At 36.9% G+C, this 18,963-nt stretch overlaps 1 protein-coding gene across 7 annotated transcripts in view; it reads right to left on the bottom strand.

Moving 5' to 3' along the window:
• Window positions 1-18,963, bottom strand: part of SHTN1 (shootin 1) — a 98,277-nt gene that overhangs the window by 63,080 nt on the left and 16,234 nt on the right. For 5 of the 7 annotated variants that reach the window (XR_011532660.1, XR_011532680.1, XR_011532677.1 and 2 more), the window contains exons 2-4: window positions 17,440-17,492; window positions 8,140-8,200; window positions 1,458-1,552 (exon numbers count right to left, since the gene is read on the bottom strand). Coding sequence is in view for 3 of the 7 variants with exons in the window: in XM_008514524.2 (XP_008512746.1) it covers window positions 1,458-1,552; window positions 8,140-8,200; window positions 17,440-17,492 (209 nt within the window). In the remaining 4 variants the exon portion in view is untranslated. Of the gene's footprint in view, window positions 1-1,457; window positions 1,553-8,139; window positions 8,201-14,851; window positions 14,910-17,439; window positions 17,493-18,963 lie in introns of all 7 variants that reach the window. The other 2 variants (XR_011532663.1, XM_070592884.1) reach the window with 1 other exon arrangement.

Below are 18,963 nucleotides of genomic sequence, written 5' to 3'. Positions count from 1 at the left end.
AATAAGTGTGTGTGGGGAGGGATGAAATAGTTTTTTTTTTTAAAGGAGGCCATATATGAACCACTGATTAAAGTGAATCATGAAAAAGGAAAAGTCCACCCCATTCTCACTCCAGTTCTAACTCTAATCTATCCTATCGTTTAAGATGAGACAATGGCAGTCCAGGAAACAGAACTAACTTGCCCAAAGTCACATATGCCCAAAATGACATAACCAGGACTAAAACCTGTATATGCTGCCTCCCAAACCATTGCTTTCCGTAACCTCTGGCAGTCCTGAGAGGTAGTCAGGATGTACCACAGCAACAGGAATAACTGTTAACAAAAAAAAAAAAAAACTACAGAGACCATCCTTAGCCTTTATGAGGTTCAGAGCAGCTAGTATGTTCCATATATATTTTTTTCTTACTTGTTACAAAGAAGAAATAAAGGAAATGAAGAGAGAATTCACACAGTGTTATAAACCAGTGAACTTCAGCGAAGTGTAGCAGAGCAGAAATTATGTGAGAGCACTCATGTTATCGTTGTTTTTAAAGCAATGGCCTGTATTGCTATGTATTCTTCAGACAAATAACAGAAGAGAAGTTATATACACATAGTTATATTCTGAGTTAGGTTCTGACTGCATATTTTATGAATTCTAATGTAGTGTTGTTATGCAAACAATTAAGCAAATACCTCCAGCAAGCACACTGCTAATGCAGACAAATTAAATAGATAGATATATAGATAAATTGATTGATCTGTAGAATTTCAGTACATCCAAAGAAATACTCTGGAGTAGGTGAAGGGGGAGAGGGGAAAGAAACACACTGGAATTACTAATGAAATTTGGTTGAAATCGCTGTAATCCATTTTCTGATGAAGTGGTTCAGATGCATTTTACCCAATCCAAAATACATAAGACAGAGATAAAAACATTCTTTAATAATAATGTACTTCTGATGAGATAGAACATAGAAAATTACACTCTTGGTAGATTCATCAGCTAGAAGCAATCAGCAGAGCACTGGAGGTCACCCTTAGTATCCCTCACTTTGCTTTCACAAATAATCACCTGAAACGCGAGGCTTGAGGATGACTTTCTCATGTGATTCAAACATGAAACACTCACTGCTCTTTCATGTCACATCAGGTTAGTTTTAAACTTGGTTAGAATTTTAACCAAATAGATAGACATTTGGAACGTCCAGTTCAACAGACTACTCTGGGACCATTTTTTTACAGGCCAAAAGCTCAAATGCTGGAATACACATTCAAATGCTCCATTTACAATCAAAATAACCTTTGCATGAAGATGGACATTTACATAATCATATTCCAGGATTCTGAGACCTTACAACCCCTTCCTCATCACAGGAGTAGAAAACTGATTAGAAAACTAGAAAAGCAAAACAGGATAGAAAACACTGTTTAGAAAAGCAAGTTGAAATAATTCCTTTATTTGAATTGTCTCACCTTTGTTGCCAAAGCTTCAGCACTTTCTCGACAAGTCTTCTCTATTTCAAGATGGTTCTGCATAAAATTAACTTCCTCTATAACCATGTGAGAAACTAGGAATGAAGGAAAAAGAGTCTCAACATTCAAAGATTAGTCAGCTATTCCAGAAGCCCACACATCTTGTCCCATGATTAAGAATACTTCAATTCTTCAGCTAGCCAGGCCGTTAGCTATTATGGAAAAAAAGTGTTTAAGATGCTGCCCTGATAAATCTTAACTAATATGAATGTAGAAAGAAAAAAGATATAATTAAGAAGCTTTATTGCTATTACACACATTTTAAGAAAGTTATTTAGAATTTTTTAAGTGTCTGCTTTCTATGTAGTTGTGTACATAACCATAGACATGTCTACTAATCTAAACAAAAGAACTTCTCATAAATAAAATGTGGCAAACACGATTTCCTTTTATTAGCAGAATAAAACATATGGATCTAATAAGGAAAATTAGCTAATTGGAATTTTTTTCTTAAATCTTAAGTTGATCTCATAACTGGAATAACAATGTGGCAGCTTAGCTAAGGTAAGTATTACAATAGTAGTGACAAAATTTTTATTAATAAGTAACTAAGTGGTTACTGTTATTTAATAAATTCCAGGGCAGAAAAGTATAGCACCAAGATTTATGTACTATACAATGATGAAAATAGATGCTAATAAACTGCTGCTTGCATGACAGACTGTCAGGAAGATTAGAAGAAAAATAAAATTTTACTTGATATTTTACCAATGCCTGAAAAATAGTAATTTTGTGATTTTTTTTTGGTAGCTGGTTTATATAAATTGAGATTTAAAGGTACAAAGTAATTTAGAACTTGAATTATACTTTGAAGATCAAGTAAGAAAAACGCCAATTCCTTTCACCATATTTCTAGTTAAAAGAAAATTCTCAGAATTTCAGTCTTAACTGTAGACATGTATACTTATTGGCATTTGTTTGGCTTAAAAAAGAAAAATTAAGGACACCCAAATGTGAAACCCAACAAAGTTAGGCAAAAAGCACTGGGCTCACATAACACAAAGAGAGATTACTTTTGCTTCATTTAAGCTTAATTAACCTGCAATTATGATTAAACTCAGGGGAAAAAATTTCTCTCCAAATTAAATACAAAAATGTATTACTTCCTAAGTCTGTCCAAAGTTCTTATTATGTTAATATTCAAATTCATAAAGCAGCACTAAATGGCCAGAAACATCTCTAACCTTGACATTTTTTCAGGGGTAATAATCATCTGCAGCAAATGCAGGCCAACCAGAAACCACTTAACTAATTAGTAGTTGCAGTCACCGAGAAAAACAGGAATCAACACTGTTATTACAAGTGGCACATTTGAGTGGCATCTAATTATGACTTGATGAGCACGATACTTGCATTATCAACATTACTACTGCATCCCATCAGGGCCTAAAAGCTGCTGATGGCATTGACTTCGAGAAACTCCCACTCAATGGTACAGCAGCACCCAACAATCGGCTTGGCAGGGGCCCCCCTCACTAAATGACACGTTAAGCGTAATTACTGGTAGACATTGTAAATAAACAGGATTGGAAGTGAAAATTGTACCAAGTGCAGAAGACACAATCTGACACATTGGAAGTGGCAGCCTTAATTGAGAGTTTCTTTGACTGCTCAAGATCATTTCAACTGCATTTCTCAGAGGACAGTGATTATAACTGTGGAGACAGACGGCATAATGGTATCAGCACTGCTGACAGAGCAGTGAATTAAATTGTATCTGCTGTTGTGTGAGAGCCTTGATGAGAGGTACAGATGCCTTAGTGGTCTTATCATTATAACACAATGGTCATGTTGTCATCAACCTTTCTGGCTCCAATTGAAAAGAAATGATTGTGTGTTGAAGCTCTCCCCCCCCACACCCCCCCCCTTCTCCTCTTCTATCTCTTGTTCTGAATAGAACCAATTTTCAGAGAGCTATGAAATCACGCAATAGGTCCTAAAATGCAGCTGCTTGGCATACAAACGGGTCCCCATTAAACTGGAATCACACACAATATGTGTTTATGCCAGAAGAACAAATAGAAGCTGAACACAGGCCAAGTTTATTCACACACACAAAGCCTGTGTAGCTCTTCATCAATATAATTGCCTTTTATATTGTAGTTTAAATAATAGGCTCTATTATTTCCTTAAAATCCTAATATTCCTTGCATTTTATCACTATGTTTACAAGGTAGGTTCTTCAAAAATGTGAAGGAAAGAGAAAAGAAACCTATATAATTTTTACAACATCAAATATTACTTTGAATTTTTAGCCTTAACTACTTGACATCTTCTGCCACAATCTGGTATTTCCACAATCATAACAAAAACATAAACACTCTGCATTTTTCACAGGAATTTGACTTTTTATTCAATAACATTCTTGCTCATGGAAGAGTAAGAAAAATCATTCCACAGTAGTAAGGTTTAGGCCTAGCAAAAAGAAAAAAAAACAGAAAGAAACACTTATTTTCTAAACATTTTGTAAAAAGCTGCCCTGTGATTTAACTTGATAAATTAGCTTAGCTAGGGAGCACTAGCCCACATTTTCTCCAATTCTGATACGGTATACTCCACCAGGTAGGGCTGTTATTCCTTCCTCTAAGAGGGAACAGTAGAAATTTAAAATTGTGCTTTAATTTTTAGTTTAAAAAGTTATCCCAATGGTAAATTGGTAGGATAGAAACCTACTTACCAACTTCTTAGGTTCAAAAGGGAAGAAGATATTTCAAAGGGCATTTATATCTTTAAAAAGATAAAACCCCATTTCCTAAACCAAAAGTCAGGTCACATGACATTAAATAGCAATTTTTTTAATAAATTTATTTGTACCTTTCAAAGGATAAATGTTTTTAAAACTTTTAGCTGTTCATTTAACAATTTGCCTTAAGGTCCTGAATTGGAGTTTGTCTCATAATATCCACAATCTGTGACCATTACACCTCAAACATCTATAATTTGGATGACATGAAGGTTTAAAAAAGAAAAAAGTGAACTTTAAATAAAGTGACCCTGTTACTGCAGTTACGTTAAACATAAAAAAAGAATCCTAGTATTTTAGAAACACATACTGAAATATTTACAAATAAAATGATATGATGACGGGAAATAGTTTCAAAATAATCTGAGGTCAGTGAGAGTAGGTGTATGGATGTAGAGATGAAAGAAGATTGGCCATGAATTGACAGTTGTTGAAGTTGTATGATGAGTACATGAGGGTTCATTATACCATTTTCTCCTTTTTATATAAGCTTGAAATTATGCAAAATAAAAGTTTTTTTAGTGACTCTGAGAACTCAGAAGTATAACCTAAAAGTACATCAATCATTGCTTCTATCAGTCTAGTTGAATTAGCAAAGTTTGTCTCTCCTCTTCTATGAGCCCAAAATGCTCTTACATATTTGCCATCATAGAATACATCACCTGTAGGGTAACTGGGGATTTTTCCACTTGTTTTTGTCTTCTACTAACTGTGAGCATTAGAACAGGGATTTTGTTTTATTAATGTCTGACTCTCTTTTACCTAGCACAATGCTATGTACAAAGTAGGTACTCATGTTTGTGTCTGCTTGCCTGACTGGAAAAACAGATCAGATCTAAGTTCATCTGTGAACACCCTTTTACAAGGATGCTCTCTGTAGTACAAAATTGCTAGGAAACAACCACCATCACCATTTATTGAGCTAACTATGTGTCCAGGCTTGTGCTAAACCTTTTCCATGTGTTCTTGCATAAATCCTCACAATTATCCTAGGGGGTAGGTATTATTACAGCAAATTTATATTTGAGAACACTGAGTCCTAGAGAAGTTAAGTAACATATGCCAAATTACAGAGTTCTAACTGGTAAAGCCCAGCCAAATCTATTTCTAGGGGACTCCAATTTTCTATGTTCCTTTCTAATTCATCATATCTAAAGGTGACACCACAAACGATGTTGCTTCCTGAGCAAAACTCCTCTCCATGCAGCCAACTCTCAGCTATATTTAGATGCAGGATGTCTCGTGATGAACACACCATAAGTTCTTCTGCAACATCAGATTACTTAGAAAGGTTTTCAAGTAGTAAGAAAACAGCCACGAAAGCTGGCAGGTATGCAGGAAAATAGGAGTGCCCTAAACCAGAGCAAAGGATCTAACGGTGTGGCCTGAAGGACATGAAAAGACTTTCTTTACTTCTACTTTCAGAGGATTCTGCCTTTCTAGGGAACGTGGCTTTGCTATGCACTGGTGTTCTTTGTGTAGAAACTAGGAAAAAGGCTCAGAGGAGCTGGCAGAGGGCCAAGAATGGCATGGAAATATGGACAAAAACCATCCAGGAAAAGCATGCTAAGCTAGGGAGAGTGGAGCCCTCTGGCCTAACAACGCTTGTCCTGAGCCTCGGTCAGCTGCTCTTCCTACACTTTGAGAACTAGGCCCAGTAGGGAAACATTACAGGGAGGCAGATTTCAATTGAGCACCAAAAGAAACTTTCCCTTAGAGCTGTCCAAACGCAGAGACTGGTGCCTGGAAACTAATTCACTGAAGGTAAATGATAAGAACTTTTAATACTGAACAGCAGGCAAGCACTGGATAGTGTAGTAAATGGGATGGTGGTGGCAGCAACTAACATTTATTGAGCACTTACTATAATGCCTGGCACCGAATTCAGCACCTTTGACATGGATTATTTCATTAAATCCTCAAACAGGCAAGAAGGCGGGATCATTTTTCCCCATTTTACTAATGTAGAAATTGCTCAGGGCTACATGGATTCACATCAAGTGGTGCTTTTCACTGGTGATAAGATACTGCCTCATTCCCTTCCAAATCTTAAATTCCACCCTCTGTTCAAAAGTTGTGAACCATTTATCTCAGATACAATTTTTTAACAAATACTTTAAGTTTTCTTAGTCCCCATTTTCTGTTCCTTTGAGACTGAGTCAAGTTAGCACTTTGTTTTCCTGCCATCCAAACTTTAAATTAATTAAGCAGACTTAGTAAAGAAAAAATTAAATGAATACAACAATAAAGATTGTTGTACTAACATTTCAACCGATTCTTTCACGCTTTGAGTTGCTCATAAGGAAAAATGTAAATTTTTAAAACTATCAAAGGTATTTAGAGGAAGAGACAAAAAAAGAGAAAAGAGAAATGGTAAATGAAAGCAGAGTTTAAATTTTGCTCTAAAGATGGGTAAATTTGGGGAGAACTTGCTTCCATTTTTGCATAACGCAAGAGGCAAAATACCTACTACCTACCTGGACTAAAACACTTAATGCTAAGTCCAACCATAAAAACTTGAACTAATTCCACTGCACACAGCATGCAATCCATTATCAATAATTAATTCAAGCACATTAATTGGTAACAATGCCAATGGTATAACTCTTTCAGATGTGACCTGGTGTCAGCACAAGTGTAAGAACATTCTATTAATCCTGCATTAGAGGAGGAGAAAAGTCCTACACAAATGCAATTCATACATTCACAAATAAGAGATATTTCTATCATAGCATTTTGGCCTCCAAAAATACATAATATCAACAATACTCCCTTTAGATTTTCTTTGTTACAGCTAGATGCTGAAAAGAAACTAACTATTGAAATTTAACTACAATGCTGCATTTTTATGGCTGTTTTATCTTCAATGAGAATAACATGTTTTGTTGTGTAGTTACCAAGTCACCACTTTATGATATAATCAAACAGCCTGGCTGATAAAGCATCTGCAGGACATGGAGAAAGGCTCTGCTTCCAAGGGGGAGAGTCACTTTCCCTGCTAAGGTCTGGCCCTTTTCCCATGACATATTTCCATCTCATCCTTCCAGATGATCAGACATTACCTCTCTAAGGGGATGAAGTAATAACAGATTTACATCAAATAAAAAAATAACATAGCAAAAATTCAGAAGAAGAGTATTACAGCTTTGTGGGAATATAACTTTCTTTGGTGAGAGGGCTATTTTAAACATTCAAACTCTTAAAAATGGGTAAATTCTGTGAACTTAGAATTCCTTTTCTATGAATTAACCTAAGGAACTAAGAAGACCACTATAAAGATACATGTATAAGATTACTTGCCGTGGCATTATTTACAACAACCAAAAACCAGAAACAATTCACCTATCACTGGAAATGTTTAAATAAATTGTGGTACTATCATATAACAGAATACTACAGACAATTAAAACTGATATAGATCTCTACAGACATGCAAAGGTAACCATAATATACTGTTTACTGAAAAAAGCAGGCCATAAGATTGAATGCAAAGTCTGACTGTACTTTTCTGTAGATACATACATTGCACAGATAGAAGACCAGGAAGGAAAGATTATAAAATACTAACTTTGGCTTTTCTCAAAGAGTCAAGATAACAAGTAATTTTTGTTCTCCTTTAACTGTTCTGCATAGTAAAATTCTTTATAACAAGTAAAAACTATCTTTTATAATAACATACTCATAAAACAGTAATGCTCATTTCATTTCTTTAAAAATCGCAGTAATGCCAGGGCATTTTTGGGGCAAATGGGAAGATAATTCTTGCTCTCTGGATTGGATGCCCAATGTATCAGCAGCTAAACATAGGGTACATGTCTACTCACACAATCTCAAAACAATTATGTGTCTTATAATAATTCCACTGAAATGCTTACATACTTTTCTGAAATTCCTCCAGTTTTTTAACAGCTTCATCTCGTTCTTGCCTAATTTTGTCACACTGAAATGACAGAAAAAGGAAACGTTAAATTTGTATCATAAACTTTAAGTTTAGAAAGGCAAGAAAGAGCAAACTAATAGACAACAGCAATTTTACGAAAAGAAAACAAAAATTTTAAACCTTAAAAAAGCATTAACGATCACAAGGTATTTGTACCATTTGTATCCAGCCAATTTTCTCGGACCCTCTAAGATAATGAGTCACCTTTACTGCTCATTAGCTCCTCAGTAACGGACCAATTTAACATCCTTGAGTTAAAACGCATTCATTCTTTAAGAGAATATGTGTGCCTCTTTTTAAGTAGGTATTTTGCTAATACAGTGAACACCCCACTCATTCGAAAGTCAGATACCCTGAAAACCAGGTAGTTTCAACTATCCAGAACACTGGTGCACAACTGGAAGTGACCATGAGATGAAGACAGCCTGCTGCCACAGGCCCCATGCACTCTCTCACTCCAGAAAAAGATCATCCCATGTCCCTAGAAGTGAGAATAGGAGAAGGTAGCATATTAAAAGGATATAAGGTAAAATATTCCACAATCAGCATGTATCATGGACATAAACTGATTTTTAATTTTAAAAGGTAGGAGGACTCACTGAAAAGACTTTTAGGATGTGAGACCACAAAAGGCAAAAATAACTATTAAAGCATGAGGACCTTTTAAGGCATCTAGTATAGAAACAAGTATCTATTATATTAACAGGCCCTGAAGGTATTAACAAATTTTTCTTTTTTCTTGAGGAAGATTAGCCCTGAGCTAACAGATGCCGCCAATCCTCCTCTTTTTTGTTAAGGAAGACTGGTCCTGAGCTAACATCCATGCCCACCTTCCTCTACTTTATATGTGGGATGCCTGCCACAGCATGGCTTGACAAGCAGTGCTAGGTCTGCACCAGGGATCTGAACTGGCAAACCCCAGGCTGCTGAAGCGAAACGTGCGAACTTAACCACTGCGCCACCAGGCCAGCACCATTAATGAATTTTTTAAAAACCTAATGTTCATTATGAGGACTGAATTCAATTTACCCTGAATTTCACAAAACAGGTAAGTATAAGACATTTTAGAAAGATTTTCACCAAAAAAGTCTAAAAGTTTAAAAAGTCACTTCATCTATTAGAGTGATGATTAAAATTTTAATTTTGTGGGAATAGTATAATGTAATAATAAGAGGACCATATGAACAAAGCACAACTTTAAGTTATATTTGAGTCCCAGTATGCTAGATAAATATATTGGTATTTCATGCCTTTGGAGATGCTTAATTTCAAATATCAGTGGCTAAAACATTATTATTCCACTGATAATTTGGAAAATCCAAACTAAAAGTGAGATATTCTCATCTAATAGATGGGCAAAAACTGAAAAAGTCTGACACCAGGAGCTGGAAACTCTCACATGCTGCTGTGGAAGCGTCAAGTGGCCTAACTACTTTGGAAATAAACTATCAAAATTGGCCATGCAGATACCCTGTGATTCAGCAATTTTACTTCTAGATTCTATTAATAGAATCTTAGTAATATATACAAGACAATCTATACAAACATGCTCAACATTTATACTGACAATAAATCATGGTATAACACTCTACAGAGTATTATAAAATACTCCGTCAAATCATACAATACTCTCCAGAGCAGAGAAAATGAATGAACTAAAGTTATGAGTCAACATCGGTAAACCTCAAAAACCATAATGTTGAGTAAAATGAGTTACAGAATATGTATCAAATGATACTTTAAGCACACAAAACACTTTATATATTTATATTGTGTATTTCACAATACATACGGTATATATAAAAGTATAAAAACATGAAATAGAAGGATATATACAAAATTTGACAGCAGTTGTCTCTTAGAAGATAGGGAGGGGAAGGCGACTAGGGTTGGGCAACACTGGGGACCTTCAATTTTATCTGTAGCATCCTTTTATTTTTAAATTTCAAAAAAACAACAGTTAATTCTGTGTAGTGCATATTTGTTACAATAGTCTGTCCACCTCACTTCCAACAAGGCACAGTACAGTCTAAAGCACAAAAAGAAACACAATTTCTAACTAAGCAAACTCAAGTTAAGATTGCTAAATGAAATAGATCTGGTTTTTTACTTTCAAATTAATCTCATGTTTATTAATCTGGCATTTCTGAAGATAGAAGATGCCCTGTGAAAACCCGTCTTTATCTAAGAGTTGGTGCTTTGGAGTGTTGCTCCTGATTAAATGCCTGATTAAATGGATTCTTCTATAGACCTCTCAAAGCTCCACCTGCAGGGACTGGAGGTTAATTTAATTCTCGCTTAAATCAAACAGCCAGAGTTTTCACTGAAACTTTGCATGACAAGAGCATTAAACAGGATGGTACTCTATCTCCATCCACTCAAATCAGAAAAAGGCCGCGAACTGATATCACACACAAACCACCAATGCAGCTACCATGTACGGGTCATTGGCAACACATGACAATTTTAGGTAGGCTTATACCAGTCCCCCAAAAGTAAGGCTTTATGCCATGCTCTCTGCTCATAAAGCCCAGGTAGACAGGCTTCAGTTAATAACATGTCTCAACATCACAGTCTAATTCCAACATGCAAGTAACCAATTTTTATAGTCCAGCTATATACTTTTACCCCAACCCTACAGTCATTACCAGCAGATTCAGAAGCTGTCTCCCAACCCCAGCTGTGTTCTATCAGGGGTCTTCGTGTTGCTTTGCTTTCTATTTTCTGCAACCACATTATGATAGAACTGGCAGCCACAGAATTTACCATCTGCTATGGATACTGAAAGCGGTGTGAGTTGGGGGAGGGGCTCTACACATGCTGCAAATGCAGCTACTGATTCCAAACCAGAGCTGAGCAAAATATGGGGACGTACCCGTTTACCAAGCAGAAATCCAAACATCCATTTACTTCATCATTTTAGAACCCAGAAAAATAGCTCGTAACCTTTCTCTCATTCTACTAACAGAGAGAAGTCAGCAAGGATTCTAGGCATTCTCAGAAGAGCGTCACATCTTTAAGTCCCACAGAAGCCCCTCACCCATCCTACCCCTTCCTCGACCTTGCTCATGCAGCTGCACCATTTGTAGAAACTGCTTCTTTTTGTGTGAGAATTGCCCATGAAGATTTAGCAATAGCAACAGATGTTCTTGGGCCTACATCACCTAATTATGATGCCCAACAATTCTCTGTAGCTCAAGGCTGGGGTAGAACCCAGCAGCACGAGTGCTGGTTTAAGCAAGCCGGATAACATTATACCTATTCTGGAGTCTCTATTTTGGCTCTTTATGAAGTGGTGAATTGACCAGAGGTTGGCCTTGCTGGTTTTGAAAGCTCTTAATATTAGAAGCCCTGGCTATTTTCCAGATCTCTTCCTTGAGCTTCATCCAGGCAGATACCTGGCGTCTGAAACTAAACCAGCATTTCAAAGCATTGGCAACTGATCTGCAGAGGGAAGTCTTTCCAGCGTGAAGTGGCATTCCCCCCACTCCCCACCAAATTGAGCAGCTCCGTTCTTTTCCCTCATATATCATCCAACTATTGCTTATACTAAAATGTCTGCTTAACAGAGCTCAGCAGACGTACAGATAACTAATATAGACACCAAGGCATCTTTAGATTTTCTTATGTGTATATTTTATACAAGAAAAACCCCAATATTCTAAATTGTGTCTAATTTCCACTAACACCAACATTCATTTTTATCTCCATGGTCCACAAATGCAATGGAGGGTTGCCAGTTACAGAAAGCCCAGTTTGGGGCCCAAGAAGTGTGTACACACCCTGCACACACACAACATCGAGAGAGCAGACAATCTATACATAGACAAGTACCTTACAGTGGACTGAACTAGACTTCTAAGCAGGTATCCACTGTAATCACAGAATGCCTTTATCTCCTTCCTCTGAGCATTGAATAAATTATTCATACAGCACCAACACGTGCCAGGCAGTGCATTAAGCACTGGGAGGAACACAGTGGGGAACATAACAGACCATGTGCTCTCACAAAACTTATGATCTACCAAGAAAGAGCAAACATGAGACAAGCAATTTATAAGAACTCTTGCTATAATGAGAGAAATACTGCGGTACAGAAGCAAACATATAGCAGAGGCTATAACACTAAGTCTGAAGAGGTCTCAACCCCACACCATTGTTACTTATTTTTCTTGAAGTTCATTCCTTTTATGTCCAATTACAATATTTAAACATTTAAACATGCATAGCATCAGAAATGTGCATATTTACCTGTTTTAGAATCTTTGGTGACACAGTTAGAGGACCATCAAATCATTTTTAATAATCGACAATTCTATTGTTCCACCTATGTAAGTTCGGCTAGAACTCGCCTGGGCTTATCCTTAAAGAACATGATAAATTAAACCATTCTCACTAGAATGGAATTCCTTTCACTTTCCTCTCTTGGTGGTGTTCTTCCAATTCAAAGTTCTTTCCCTCCAATTTTCACAGGCAGTAAGTAGTAGCTGCCCCCTCAAGCTGTCTTACAGCATTCTCCAAATTTTAGGGATTGTGTTTCGGATGGAAACACACGTCATCGGAACAGAGATCTTGCTCTTTGTTTCTGGATAGATTGCTGTTAATAAGAGACTCATTTTCACTTTCAAACTGCTAAGTAATTACTTTTTCTCTGGCACAACCACTTGCCACTCTGTTCTAAAGAAACTGCATGTATGTGGATGTATTATGCATGAACAGTTAGCATAATGGATGCATATCTTGCTGTTTAAAGTGGCTTCTTTACTGATTTTTTTTTTTTAATAAAATACTTTGGGACCTTCACCTCTGAAATTTACACAAGAGGAAGAAATTTTAACAATAGACAACTGAGCCAAGATGCAAACAGTGTCATATATCTTGCTTCTTGAAACATAAGTCTTAGAAAGTGTCTGTCTCATTCCCTTTTCATTCATTGTTCCTGGCAAGCTGACAGAACCGCCTGATGTGCTGTTACAGTAGCTCACCCAAACGACTTCTAATCAGCCACTTAAACATTCACTCATTTCAAAACTCAACCTCAGGACATAATATTAAACATAAATACTGTTTAAAGGCAGACATTCTTCTATGATACAGATTTCCTTCTTTTGATGTGCACTCCACACACCCCCGCCACCCTGAGAAATGTGAAAGCTATTCCATTAAAAGCTCAGTGAGGCTTTGCCCCCCCATATAGGAAAAACCTCCAAACAATTATGACAAAGATCCTGAATGAGTCAGAAGAGAATGCCCTTCAATTGTAGAAGCATGACTAACGTCTGAATATGGTGATTGCTTCAAAGCAAAGTAAAATATTTTATTTGGTTGATTCTAAAATATATAGGCCTCTATTTTTCCATATCCCCAAAAAGAGATTTGTGAGGGTTGTTGACTTCGTGGTAGGCTTTCTTACTTTTTAACACACTATTGATAATGCCATTCAGAAACTAAGCAAAAAATAACGGAAAGTAACACCCTCTCCATAATCCCCACTTACCTTGATGTTGAAAAAAAACAAAACGGAAGGTTTTACATTTTAATAAAACCCATGTAACTTATTTGTACTCCATATAATATTTTGATAACAATGAATTTGGGTTGATAAAATGTAATAAGTACATAAAAAAATACAGATGCTTTATTATAAAGAAGCAAACAATTAATTCTGCTGGTGAGAGAAGACTTTGAAAAAATTAAGTGACACTTAAGCCAAGCATTAAGGGCTAATAAGAGTTTGTCACATAGAATTGAGTAGGAAACTTATCTTTTGTCCTTTTCCCATCCCGCCCCAAAACTCTAGGCATTCACTTATAACAGCACAATTTATCAGTTATTTGTCAACTTGCCTGTGTCCCTCATTAGAGTGGTTTTACTCAAGAATGTGGCCTTCATATATTTTTCTTTAAGCCCCAGAGAGGTACTTAGAAGGCATTCAATAAAAAGTTTTCCCTTCAAAAAAGCTTCCCATATAAACTCAGATTCTGATTCCATCCCCAAAGACATTCATAAAAAACACAAAATGATTAACATTACATTTTTCCTTGAAAGGGAGAACTTCAAAGGAAAAGATTATTAAAACATTGGCCCACCCTCCCAAATCTACTCTTATCCTTTGAATACATTATGTTAGAATCTATATGCACGCATGCACACACACACCCACACACACACATACGAATTTTTCTGACATAAGATTGATGTCAGATTGATATTTAACTTTTAGTTTTTAAAGAAACCAATAGATGGTGAAGGCAAATGATTCAGAAAAGTATTGAGTCTGATAATTTGCTGTGGAAAATTCATGAGCTAACAATAAAGAATTAAGAATAAAACCAAGACCTCTGTGGAAAAAGACTCAATTGGTTACCGTAAGTTTACCTGCTTCAAAAAGAACATTTGTGGTCAGAAGACTCATGTTTGCATCTAGACTCTGTTAAGCCCTGAGGTCCTGTTCTCTGTGCAATGGAGCTGAGATGGGGCTGTTTGGAGCATCACACGAGGGAGGTAAGCGAACGTGCATGACCCACAGTAGCTTCTTAATAAACACAGCCTCTTAAGAAACTGCCTGCTCTGCAGAGATTCATGTCCTACGACTTGTCTCAGATTCCAAACGGGGCTTAAAAAGATCTTACCCGAAGGAATCATACCCACCGTCTCCTCCCACTGATAAGTTTCATGACCTGGCAACAAAGATAGACGTAATATGGACCTGTGGAAGGAAGAAATAACTTGAAATGGTATTTTTCGGTCCCTTCCACTTGTGCAAAATTTCCCCGCATCAAATTAACTATAGCAAAAGGAGGCTTACTTTAGATTCCTATGCTTGACTGAGTTAACTGAACTCTGGCTTGGGGCCATGAGATAAGGATGGCCATGTACATTTTCAGATGTGGGCTGCACAAACCTCACCCAGACAAGCACAAGTAAGTGCTTTACCAGAGAAAACGGTGTTCTCCATTGACCACCTCCGCAACTAAAGCTGCTTTTACTCATTCTGTGCTGTATAAAAGGCTTTTATTATATGCTTCCCTCCTTTGTAATACAGCCCTCCTTTTTGGGGAAAAAATCTGCAGCAATAAGACTGATAGTCTTTTAACAGAAGATAAACAAAGTGCAGGGAACTTAAAACCACTCTGTTTTGTTTTACCCAACCACATAGCATTCCACATTGCTTTCATTTCTTTTCTTCCCATTTCTGCTAATAGTTATTTTTAAAGAACTAGCATAGAAGCAGGTCAATAATGCATCCAGATGTTGCAAAAGTATTAGGCCATACTCTGCAGAGAAACATGTAAACAGTTAATGGGCTGAGGTAATTTATAATCCTTCTTTTATCAAATGCATTTTACCTATAATTCCACTTTAACAGATGCTTCACTTAAAAACTCACTGCAGAAAGGGGCTCTCAGTTAAGCAACCATCGTCACCACCAATAATCAACGTTTATAGAACATCTACTATTTTTAGGGCAATGCTAGGTCTACAAACAAACAAGGATTAAAGAAGGAGAAGAAAAGAGAAAAAAAATTGCTCTTCTTCCTCTGATGTTTATTCACCTTCTTTTATATCCTTCCTTCTCTACAGCATGAAGACACTTGTTTGCTTTCCCTCCTCATATCTTCTAGGTTAAGTCAAAGAGTGCTCCTGAATCAACTCCTCCAACTTGTTTTGCTCTTCCCCTCTTGGGCCAGGAACATCTATGGAAAAGACTCAATCGACTGACAACTTCTTGGATTTCTCCTAGAGCTGGAAGATGGCTGGGTATCTTAGGGAAAGGTTTAAGCTATCTGGCCTAAGCATCACCCATTAGTTTGGTTCACTTTCAAATTATGGGGCATTAGGGACTCAGGATTGAAGCACCAACTCCCCACCTGCTGGAATCCTCAGGACATCTGTGATTTTTGGTGGTTACGGTGTTAGAATTAGAAATATTGTTAAACTATTTTCTGTGACCTTCTCAGCATATTAGAGACGCACGCGCCAACCACCTTCTGTCATGGATATTTTCATCACCCACACCTACCGTTCCCTGAATCGCCTGATTAAAAGAAGAGAAGAAACTTAAGATTCACCAAACACCAAGGATTTATTTATAAATAAGCAAAGGAGCCTTAATACTGGTTGAAAAATAATTATCTAAAAATCCATTATAATATGCTTTGAACTAGAGTACTTACCATTAATATCGCCCACTATACTACAGCTATATAGGTAACAAATTAATATGAGTGAAAAAGTTAAATATGACTCTTAAGAGCCCAAAAAATACACCCAAATATGTCATAGGTTTTACAAATATTTAGCGCAATGCCAATATTCATTGCATCTTACTCTGAAATTTTAAAGATGAGGTTTCATACAGCAATGATGATCACCTTCTTTAAGAACCACAAAGACCTGTTATTAATTTGCCACCATGGACGTTATGTTTTGAAATATTTGGTCTATCAAAGTAATTTCTAGAAGTAAATTTTGTTTATATCTGAAAATAATAATGGACAGTTCTGCTCTCTCTTACTTTTCATTTTCTATTCAGTCCCTCTACCTTTTTTAACTTAGCCTTTCCTTCCATTTGTCCCCTCCCCATATATACAAGGAAAAAATATGTATTAACAAACATTCACAAATCTTAAGTGGACATTTTTGAGACAAGAAGGTAAGTAGTTTGTAAAGGAAAGCAGAATTTAATTATTTAACAGTTTAAAGATAAAACTGCCAGAGCCGCTGAAAATATTAACCAGGTTTCCCCATCTTCACGTTGTAGGTTTTTCACTTCCAGAATACTATTCATACACTTAGAGGAAGCAAACATACAAAAGGTTTCCGGAGCCATTTGGGCTAAGCACCAATGACTAATTCCAAAGAGTTCTCCCCAGAATCTCATATGTCTAAGCCCCAAAGGTAAATGTCTCAGGGCTTCAATTCCATCACTAGAATCCCAAATCTGACAGTTCTTAGGGAAAAACTACAGTTCTCAGGGGCTTGTGGTGCTTGGCCTGGTGCCTTGCTGCACATTTAGCTGTGTAGTTAATCTCCCAGAGCAGCGCCCACTGTGGCATGCCTGCTATTCTTTACCATCTGGAGCCTGGAGTTGATATTAGCTTGAACCACACAGGCAGGAGAATAGAAAAAAAAAAAAACTCTCACTCGCATTTAACTGAAATTGGTGGCAGAACAATGCGCCATGCCGTCCAGGCTTTTACATATGTAAGAAAGGAAAAAAAGGATAAAGTACAAACCTTCTCCTTTGTTTTCTGGTTCTCTGCTCTAAGGTCTTCATATTCGCCTATTGCTAGAAGAAAAAAAGGAAAGCAACATTATAACATTATCAAAAGTTTACTGCAGGAAAACCTGGGAAGCCAACTAGCCCGTACTGTCTATTTATTAGGTTGGGGGTGGGGTGAAGAAGAGGCCACAGAAGAGGGGCCTCTGCTTTTAAGAGTAAGGAAGAAAAAGAGGCCATAGTAGATGTGGGCCCACCAAGCTGAAATTCACTTCTCCCTCCATCATCAGTAAGACCTATGAGCCACAAGAGACCTACGACAAGTCACTGCTCTTGATGCCCAGCACTTGGTGCTGTGAAAGGAAATAGGTGGGTGTTCCCTGAAGTTCCTTCCAGCACAATTAGTCTGTGATGCTGTTATCAAAGGTTTATTTTTTAAATCAGCCTCCAGGAAATAAAGTAAGCTTGCACATTCAATTCTTATGTCACACAACTGCTTTATCCACAGAACAAAAAGTTTATGCTTTGACCATTCAGCTAAGAACAACTATTTTCAGGTACTGCAAGACATCAATCACCAAACCATGACCAGATACCAGCCAGATTCATTTCACTAAGGTGGAAAAATATGTGAATTGTTCAGAAATATTTCCAACTATGTGGAAAAACAGTGGTTTTCTACTTAAAACCCTCTATTGCCAGAAAAATACGATAACCTGAACCCCCACATTCATCATTCATTCAAATGCCAAAGCACCATTTTTAGATATCCTTACAGCTGAGAATACAATGTTTAGAGTGCATCATGGAAAGAAAGAGAATGATCTAGGATTAATGATGGAGCAAAATGTGTAAGGTAGGCCTGGCAGAACTGCTGCCCACTCCCAGACCAGCACCTTCACTGGCAGCAGACAGCTAGGGAATCATCAGATTGGATTTTTATACTTTGACTTTTTAAAAAAAATTTTAAATTTATCTATGAAAAGCTCAGTTTTTCTTAAAAAAAAAAAAAAAAAGACCAACAAAGCTTCCTATTTCTATGAATAACCTGAAGATGGAAATAAAAAATCTGAAACCAGTGGCTTCAAGAACATCCCAGATAATCTGGTTATTAATCCTAGAAGTATATGATTCTAACCACCGGAGTAAAGAACACCCCAAAAACAGACAACTCACACGGTAAAGTACATGCTTTGTTTCCTCCAATAGTGATCCAAAGGACTCAGAACAGCTACCGTGATGGGAGGACGGAAACGTTAAAATCCAATTCAAATGAACAAATATTTATGGGATTACACCACCAGTGCCCAGAAGTTTTATTAGCACTCCATGACTATCTAAATAAGAATGAATGGACAATTTTATTGAAGTCATACCCCCCCAAAATCCTTGAAAAGTAGCCCATAAAACAGCTGAAAGTATACATGTAAAGACATAGCCCTTCTAAAAATAATGACGTTTTCAACAGAAAAGATTTGACTGACCACAGAATGAAGCGCTCTGCACACCAGCCACTCATCAGCCTTCACCACACAAACCC

Source organism: Equus przewalskii, chromosome 1 (genome assembly GCF_037783145.1).
Source record: "Equus przewalskii isolate Varuska chromosome 1, EquPr2, whole genome shotgun sequence".
In the NCBI taxonomy this organism is placed as follows: domain Eukaryota; kingdom Metazoa; phylum Chordata; class Mammalia; order Perissodactyla; family Equidae; genus Equus; species Equus przewalskii.
The sequence above is the reverse complement of the archived record's forward strand: the minus strand, read 5'-3'. Positions and strand labels throughout refer to the sequence as shown.